The 10,001-nt window shown below is 44.8% G+C and overlaps 1 protein-coding gene across 1 annotated transcript in view; it reads left to right on the top strand.

Annotated features, from left to right (window-relative positions):
• The first annotated feature begins 716 nt into the window (after nt 1–716).
• LOC111966315 (leucine-rich repeat-containing protein 38-like) overlaps nt 717–10,001 on the top strand; it is an 18,619-nt gene continuing 9,334 nt past the window's right edge. The window contains exon 1 of the mRNA XM_023990836.2: nt 717–1,884. Coding sequence (XP_023846604.1) covers nt 1,257–1,884 — 628 coding nt within the window. The 5' untranslated portion in view covers nt 717–1,256. The remainder of the gene's footprint in view (nt 1,885–10,001) is intronic.

Genomic DNA, 10,001 nt, shown 5'->3' with positions numbered 1-10,001 from the left:
CTACTGTATTGTAGCATAGAGGTAAATAGCATGTAAACAACAACAGCTGGCAAATCAGCTGCCGTTGGTAAGGTAACTGCCATTGGGAACACATTGCTTAGTTTAAGGTACAGTATTTCTGAGGACCACTTGGCTTTTGCAGTGGATGTGTTAAAACTGTAGTGTGTGTACTGCATGTTTTTCTAACTGTGTATGTATTGGACATGCATTAAAGCTACAGGAGTGGATTGTATGAGACAGYCATTCAGCTTGTTGCTCAGGAAAGGCACGAGACAAACGCATCACCCCACTGTGGCAAGCTGTCATGTGATGGTGTTCCTCAATATGACACTTTTGGGATATTCGCCTGTGCTGCACAGGCAGCTTCACACCACAGTGGATGTTTAGAGCATGTTGTCATGGCAACAGAGCTGGGATGGCCGGATCGTGCAGCACAGTGAGACAGAGGACAGTTGAGGAGGAGATGTATGTGATGATGATTCCCAAGGATCACGGTCATCAGGATTATATTCCTCCTGGGATTCTGCGAGCCATGTGACATCATCACAACATGTGAGTTATCTGATGTCATTTGGACACGAGTCACTGTCGGTAGCTCCCCAGCCCATACGGTTGGATATAAATACCCATGGTTTCAGTGAGTCTAGCCTTCCAATGTTTAGATCCTCACAGTATATTCTTCTTCTGACTCACAGATGGTGTCCCTCGTTAATTGTTCTGACGAAGGAGTAATGAGACTCTGAGGGTCGACCCTCCTGCAAACTCACACCACCTTCTGGCTTACCCTATCGCCCTCCACCCCCCGTCCCCCGCTCTCCCCACTCCCAACACACACCCTCCCCAGCGCACGTCTCTGGTTTGCTAGTTTCTATTTACCCCCCCTCCCTTACTCTCTCTCTCGCTCTCTCTCTCTCACTCCCTCTCTCTCACTCCTCCCCTTATTCCCTCAAAGCCAGCAGGCTGCTTTTCGATCCAGACCGCTTGCTACATGATCTCCTGGAAAACACTGTTCCGCATCTCTCTTGCCACTCGATGGCCGGGCCTTTGTAGATTATACACCAAGCGGAAGAAAGATGCCAGCGCCAGGACATTGACTCCTTTCTTTCTTCTGCTTCCCCCTCCCCTTCCTTAATCTCCCACCCCTTGATCTCTACCCCCTCCCCTGTGCCCTGTCCTGTCCTGTACCCCCTTCCTCCCAACCTCCTCCTCCCCTACCTAAACCCCTGCTCTCCCTCTCACCTCGCACCCCCTTGACAATGTTACCATGCATTAACTGGCTTCAGCCTTTCCTTGCCTTGCTTTCCTCCACCTTGCTCACTCGGGGCCACAACTGTCCGTCCAGCTGCCTGTGTCCAGACCACCACACTGTGGACTGCCAGGGGAAAGGTCTCACCCGCCTCCCAAGCCCCATCCCCCTGGACGTCCGGCGCCTCCTGCTCTCTGACAACTGGATTCCCTTGATCCCCTCGGATTTCCTGGTTCTGTACAGCGACCTGGTCTACCTGGACCTGAGGAATAACTCCCTGTCTGGGCTGGAGCCTGGCACCCTCAGCACATCGTCGCGCCTGGTCTTCCTGGACCTGGGCAGCAACAACCTGACAGAGATCCAGTCAGAGACCTTTGGAGAGTCCAGGAGCCTGATAAAGTTGCGGCTGGGGAACAACCCCTATCTTAGCCTGGTGGAGGAGGACGCTTTCCTGGGCCTAACCTCGCTGCGGGTGCTGGAGCTGGAGAGAAACGGCCTGCAGGGGCTGGACGTGGGGGTGCTGGAGCCCCTAACCTCACTCCGGGTGCTGCGCCTGGAGGGCAACCCCTGGGTGTGCAACTGTCACTTTGCTAAACTCTTTGTGTGGCTGATGGAGAACCGCCACAAGCTTCCAACGGGTATGTAAGCTGCTTAACAGCACGTATTTGCTTTAACATCTTTGCCTGTGCTAGGACATATAAAACCACTATTTTGTCAGCCCACTCGTTTCTGATTCAAACAACTCACTATCATACCATAAGCCAATCGGTTATAGAATTAGAATCCAAAACTGCACAGTACACTGAAAGACAGATAACGGAACGTGCAGAACAGTGGTTAGTATGAAATATCTCTACACTGTATGTATACAAATATGGTTCCTCCTCTTTATTTTCAAGTGTCTAATATAGAGTAAACAGCTATTGGCTAACAACCTCATCATCATTTATTTCATGTGCAGTTTGTTGCTCATACTGCTGATAGTTCTGTATGGATATGGACACTTCAATGCTGTCATAAGATCACTCGGAAACATCTTGATAAGCATTAAAAAGAGAGAAGATAATTCTGGAAGGCCAGTGGAGGGTCCCAGATTACAGATACCAGATTGTGTCTGAATAATGAATGAACCATATGCCTCATTAGAGTGTGTTCTCAGATTGTGTGTGTGTGCGTGTGCGTATAGTTTTTGAGTATGAAACCTGGATAGGGTCAATAAACAGTCTCCTTTTTGGGATTTTAGAACATGGGGAGAGAGTGTGTGTGTGTGTGTTTTGTACTTTACTTATTTGTAGTAATATTTTATTATTTTCTTACACACACACAAGCAGGGTTCTTCAAAGGGTTCTCCTATGCGGACAGCCAATTAAACCTTCTAGACTAGAGGTTCTAGATAGCACCTTTTTTTTTCGAAGAGTGTGTCCACCAAAATATCGAGTGGGTAGATCACATGTAAGATCTTCAAGATGAAAAAGATATGAGGCCAGGGAATCAAATTCAATAGGATCTGAATCACTTGATAGATCATAATATAGCTGCATTGTTTATGTAATTACAGACAATAAGCATTACATATAGCTTCTGATCCACACTTTGTAGTGTTGCCATATTTATAGACAGTGAGGGTATTGTTGTTTGTTTTCCTTGTTTGCAGTGCTGGCAGGTTATTGCACGCAGTATATGCTCACTCTCATTCTCCGGCGCTCCAATGTTATGGTGAGCTCTGACCTGAGCAAACGTTCTGTGAGTGGAAGTCCAACTCCATATTTACATATGAACTGCTTCCCAAGAGAGCTGGGCTAGTGCTACTTCACCCTCCTACATGTGTATTAAGGGCCATACAAATGAGGTACAGCAATGTCAGCTGGAATTAGGGCCTCTATTGAAGTAAGCTATGTGGGTACATCCCAAAATGGTACCCTTTCCCCTTTATAGTGCACTACTTTTGACCAGGGTTCATAAGGAATAGGGTGCCATTTGGGACATACCCTATGTTATTACAGTACGCTAATCAAAGCAACACGGTGTTCTATGGATCATATCAATTGATCGAATTGGCACATTGGCAATCTTCACAGTGGATTTCATTTCAATAGCTGTGCCCTGGACTCCAGGTTATAGTAACAAAATGATTTGGGGGCACATTAACACCTAGTTTTCAGTGAGCACCGACACATATACACACCAACACTATGGTGCTTCCTACATGCTCTTCTACAGGCCTTAGCAACTGTAGGCTCTGGCCTTATGCCTGGTTTAGCACCTTTAATAGGGCTAACCATAGAAAGCCTCTACTGTATGTTGACCTAAAGGACATGTGGGTTGTACAGTATTTTGACACACAGGCAGACTTACTCCTTCCCATTGCCTTTGGGAGAAACTCGTTGAATGCCATRATAATCTTTTCATCATTCTGACAAGGGGGCAGACTAGAAACATGGATCGGAATGTATACACTAGGAAGAAATGGAGCTTTGATGGATTAGGCTAAACGAGACCTTTACTCACTGATTACTCAATTCCTGACTCTCTGAGGCAAATCACAATCAATGTTCTTGTGTGAACTACAGCTCTGAACAAACTGGAGAATGAAGGGCACGGAATAATGGACCACTTGCTGAACTGGACACTTCCACAGAGCCATTCATTCAAGCCCAGTCACTGGGTTTGTGGGATAAGTCAAAAACGTAATTTTCTCTTGGACACTGTCATTTCATTGGACACCGTAATTTCACTGACCCAAACAGTAACATCTTTCTTTTCCCAACTTTGCTGTCAGGGACATTGCTCTGTCAGATCCTGATTGAGATCGTCTTGATCTGTTAAGTATCTGAGAACATGAATAGACACATTGAAGCCTAGTGTACTCTCAGGTACTGTATCAACAAGATGCAACAAAGCTCAGATAAAGAGGCAATTGCAATTGGCACATAAGTTTTTTTTTTTTTTACTTGTAAATGAATATACCCATTGATTCTTGAAGAATATAACTACTCTGTTTATGTTTGAACTGCAGAGTGCCCGTTTAAGGATATTTAACGATGGTGCCTGTAGGTGAATGTGTGTAATCACACTACAGCATAGGTCAAGGATGAACAATCAGCATCTATTATTCACAACTACACTTAATTTGATACTGATGACAGCATGCCATTGACACTGACATTATCTAGATTAATGTTCCATCACTGTAAAAGATACTCCATCGCTCTGCGAGTGACACACGGTGCGTGGGTAAAATCACCAGGGAGGCCAAGCCCCCCCCCCCACCCCCCAAAATAGCCATATTACAATCTACAGTGCCTCCGGGAAAGTATTCAGACCTCTTGACTTTTTCCACATTTTGTTATGTTACAGCCTTATTCTAAAATCGATTAAATAGTTTTTTTCCATCAATCTACACACAATATCCCACATTGACAAATATTTTACATAAGTATTCAGACCCTTTATTCAGTACTTTGTTGAAGCACCTTTGGCAGCGATTACAGCATCGAGTCTTCTTGGGTATGACGCTACAAGCGTGCCACACCTGTCACGATCGTCGTAATGATGAGACCAAGGCGCAGCATGGTATGCGTACATTCTCTTTACTGAATGAAACACTTAACAAAAACAACAAAATCAACGAACGAAACGTGAAGCTATACGACTAGTGCAGACAGGCAACTAGACATAGACAAGATCCCACAACTGACAATGGGGAAAATGGCTTCCTAAATATGATCCCCAATCAGAGACAACGATAAACAGCTGTCTCTGATTGGGAACCATATCAGGCCAACATAAACATACAAAAACCCTAGATGACATACAAAAACCCTAGACATACAAAAACGAGAGTACCCACCCTAGTCACACCCTGGCCTAACCAAAATATATAGAAAAACAGAGATATCTAAGGTCAGGGCGTGACAGTACCCCCCCAAAGGTGCAGACTCCCGGCCGCAAACCTGAACCTATAGGGGAGGGTCCGGGTGGGCATCTACCCTCGGTGGCGGCTCCGCTTCTGGACGCAGCCCCCCCTCCTTACGCTGATCCCTCCGCTTTTGTGGAACCGGACCGTGGATCATCGCCAGAGGCTCTGGACTGCAGCTCGTCGCTGAAGACTCTAGACTGCAGCTCGTCACTAGAGGCCCCGGACCGGGGATCGTCGCTGAAGACCCCGGACYGTCGCTAGGAGACCCCGGACCGGGGACCGTCGCTGGAGGCTCCGGACCGTAGACCGTCTCAGGAGGCTCCGGACCGTAGACCGTCTCAGGAGGCTCCGGACCGTAGACCGTCTCAGGAGGTTCCGGACCGTAGACCGTCTCAGGAGGTTCCGGACCGTAGACCGTCTCAGGAGGTTCCGGACCGTAGACCGTCTCAGGAGGTACCGGACCGTAGACCGTCTCAGGAGGTTCCGGACCGTAGCCCGTCTCAGGAGGTTCCGGACCGTAGACCGTCTCAGGAGGTTCCGGACCGTAGACCGTCTCAGGATGTTCCGGACTCTGTCAGAGTGACCATCGGGTTCTTGCTTACCTCCCTGACCAAGGCCCTTCACCCCCGATTGCCCAGTTTGGCCGGGCGGCCAGCTCTAGGAAGAGTCTTTATGGTTACAAACTTCTTCCATTTAAGAATGATGGAGGCGACTGTGTTCTTCGGGAACTTCAAAGCCACAGACATGTTTTGGTACCCTTCCTCAGATCTATTTTTATTTTTAGTAAATTTGCAAAACTCTAAAAACTAGTTTTTGCTTTGTCATTGTGGGCTATTGTGTGTAGATCGCTGAGGATTTTTTTTATTTAATCAATTTTAGAATAAGGCTGTAACGTAACAAAATGTTGAAAAAATCAAGTGGTCTGACTACTTTCCAAAGGCGCTGTATGTGTTGTGATAATTGCATTGTTTGCTCTATAACCTGTCAGTTCATATGCCTTGGCACCGTGGTATACAGTATAGGCTAAGGTCGAGACAACAAGAAGACACAGTAGCAGAATAAATTCAACCACACATTTGTTCCATTACAAAACCAGAGAGCAACATCTGTTCAGGGAAGTCCACAAAACATATTGTATTTAACAAACAATTACATGACCTACAGCATGGTCAACCAAGGTCATGTTTACAACATTTTCGGACTAATTAACAACTATTGATTTAGAACCACAGAGAGTTACCAGAAGTCCCTAAGAAAACAGAAGCTGCCTCCACTATTCCAGCACCATATCAACTTCAATATTTCAACATCATCAAATCACCTATGCTTAGTCTGAAACAATGACTAAAAAGATACCAAAAACGATTTAGTCCAATCAACGTAAGCTAAACATAATGTGGCTGTCCATGGCACTGATTTCTGTGTGTGTGTGTGTGTGTGTGTGTGTGTGTGTGTGTGTGTGTGTGTGTGTGTGTGTGTGTGTGTGTGTGTGTGTGTGTGTGTGTGTGTGTGTGTGTGCGTGAGTGTGTGTGTGTGTGTGTGTGTGTGTGTGTGTGTGTGTGTGTGTGTGTGTGCGTACGCGTGTTTGTGTGTGTGTGTGTGTGTGTGTGTGTGTGTGTGTGTGTGTGTGTGTGTGTGTGTGTGTGTGTGTGTGTGCGTGTGCGTGTGTGCGTGCGTGCGTGAGTAAGCGTGTGCATGCAAATAGAAAAAACATGTTGACTCACCCTACTTGTAGAGAAACGCCAATGCCATCCTTCTCTTTCATGTTGCCTAAACGGTCTATGAGTCTGTCATACCGTACACGCTTTTAGTTTTTGTTGTCCTAGGCTACCTGGCTAAAATGTTGCTCGTTAGCCTAACTTCCTTTCATGGGCAATAATGCAGTAGGCCAGCTAGTTAACATTAGCATACATACTTCCATCCTCTCAGGCCAGGGGCACAATGTATGAATTTATGGTTGGATCAGAATCGCTGTTATAATCATTGGCCAGTACGGAGAATTAAGTAGAACCACAAGTCCAAATCCCTATCTCCATTCATGATTAATTTAGGAAAGGAACGATTTTAGCTAGCTAGCTAGCCACTGGAGGACAACAACACAACGAGATGTAACAATAACAAAAGTTTTCTCCTGTCAATGACGTTTGGTTTTGATGTGATTGGTCTGAAGCCAAATCCAAACCGGCTTCTCTTGACACTTTTTTTTTGGTGCGCCAACACTGATTGGATATTATCATTTATTTATTTTTATCAAGGGAGGACAAATGCTCGCTGGTTTCTCTTGCATTCAATGCTACGGGTGGCAACAATGTCGTACTCTTTTTGACCAGACAGCATGAGATAGATTTGCTACACATACTAGGATAGAGGGACGCTGTTTTGCTCGCTTGGATGCTTTCTCCGGTGATATACGGTACATTCAGCCTCTGCAAATTGAAGGAAATTTATGAAACACGGAGAGATGAAAGCAAAATGATTCTTGTATGTTTTGTTTCCTTGTCAATTTTTGGGGGATGTCTGGCTTTCCTTGGCTTCCATGAATACACGCCACTGGACACACACAAACGTATACACAAACAAACATATAATGCCAACTCTATAGCAGCATAGCAACTGTAATCACATTGATATAAGATACTATGCATACTCATGTCAGATATGATGCAGTGTTTTGTTGACAATTTTAGGTTTATATGAGAATGGAGCCGAAGGAGATGGCTGCCGTTTTATGGTCCCGTAACCAATTGTTCTAATATGTATGTTTTTTCGCGTTATTTGTAACTTATTTTGTACATAATGTTTCTGCCACTGTGTCTTATGACCGAAAAGAGCTTCTAKATATCAGGACAGCGATTACTCACCCCGTTCTGGTTAGAGACAGTTTGCGCTGTTTTGTAAAGGGATTGGCAATTTCTCGCATGGAATAGCCTTCATTCCTCAGAACAAGAATAGACTGACGAGTTTCAGAAGAAATGTCTTTGTTTCTGGCCATTTTGAGCCTGTAATCGAACCCACTAATGCTGATGCTCCAGATACTCAACTAGTCTAAAGAAGGCCAGTTTTATTGCTTCTTTAATCAGGACAACAGTTTCAGCTGTGCTAACATAATTGCAAAAGGGTTTTCTAATGATTAATTAGCCTTCTAAAATGATAAACCTTGGATTAGCTAACACAACGTGCCATTGGAACACAGGAGTGATGATTGCTGATAATGGGCCTATGTAGATATTCCAGAAAGAATCTGCTGTTTCCAGTTACAATAGTAATTTACAACATTAACAATGTCTACACTTTATTCCTATGTAATAGGTCCTATGTGTAGCTGGTGTAGCGAGTCAGGCGCAGGACAGCAGATATGAGTAATCAACGTACTTTTACTCAAAATGTAAAATATACAAAGTAACAAATACACGCACACCATGACAGACCGAAAATACAATAAACAATCCCTCACAAAAAAAACATGGGGGAACAGAGGGTTAAATAATGAAACAGTAATTGTGGGATTGAAATCAGGTGTGTAAAACAAAGACAAAACAAATGGAAAATGAAAAGTGGATCGGCGGTGGCTAGAAGGCCGGTGACGTCGACCGCCGAACACTGCCTGAACAAGGAGAGGGACCGACTTCAGCGGAAGTCGTGACATCCTGATCAATTTGATGGACAAAAAATTGACAAAAAAWTTGCTTTTCTTTCAAAAACAAGGACATTTCTAAGTGACCCCAAACTTTTGAAAGGTAGTGTATATCCTACCAACAGGACATTAAAAACTGTAATATCTTATGTTTCACTGAGTCGTGGCTGAACGATGACATGAATAACATACAGCTGGCAGGTTTTAAGCTTTTTTGGCAGGATAGAACAGCGACCTCTGTTAAGACAAGGGGTGGTGGTCTATGTATACTGTATTTGTAAACAGATGGTGCACAAAGTATCAAGGTTTTGTTCGCCTGAGGTAAAGTATCTTATGATAAGCTGTAGACCACACTATTTACCAAGAGAGCTGCTCAGTGACACAAGCCGACCAGACAAACTAAATTACTTCTTTGCTCGCTTCGAGGCAAGTAACACTGAAGCATGCATGAGAGCATCAGCTGTTCTGGACGACTGTGTGATCATGCTCTCCGCAACCGATGTGAGTAAGACCTTTAAACAGTTCAACATTCACAAGGCCGCAGGGACAGACGAATTACCAGGACGTGTAATCCGAGCATGCGCAGACCAACTGGCAAGTGTCTTCACATAGTCACTTTAACTCTACCTACATGTATATTACCTCAATTACCTCAACTAACCGGTGCCCCAGCACATTGACTCTGTACCGGTACCCCCTGTATATAGCCTCATTATTGTTATTTTACTGCTGCTGTTTAATTATTTTCTACTTGTCTATTATTTTCTTAAAACTTCTTAAAGCATTGTTGGTTAAGGGCTTGTAAGTAAGCATTTCGCTGTAAGGTCTACACCTGTTGTATTCGGTGTATGTGACACATACAATTTGATTTTATAGGCAGCGTCAGACAATGTAGGCATTATGTTACTCAACCCTTCCCTTCCCCACCCCCAAACCCATCACCACCAACACCGAGACCATACAGACTCTCTCCATCTATTTGCAATTTAGCATTCTGGTCCTCTCCACAGATAGAGCCAGAGACAGAGACAGAGACAGAGAGAGCAGGACAGCCAGTGTCTGGGCTGAGCTTGTTGTGCTGCATGGTGAGATGAGAGGAGAGCCACGTGACTGGAATATCACAGAGCGATGAGGTCACTGAATCTTTCCGCATGTGTGGAAAACCCTTCTGGGTCCTGAACTGTGACTCAAACCAAACCACA

Source organism: Salvelinus sp. IW2-2015, linkage group LG7 (assembly GCF_002910315.2).
Source record: "Salvelinus sp. IW2-2015 linkage group LG7, ASM291031v2, whole genome shotgun sequence".
Lineage (NCBI taxonomy): Eukaryota > Metazoa > Chordata > Actinopteri > Salmoniformes > Salmonidae > Salvelinus > Salvelinus sp. IW2-2015.
Note: the sequence above shows the minus strand (reverse complement) of the source record. Positions and strands in the feature narration are given on the sequence as shown.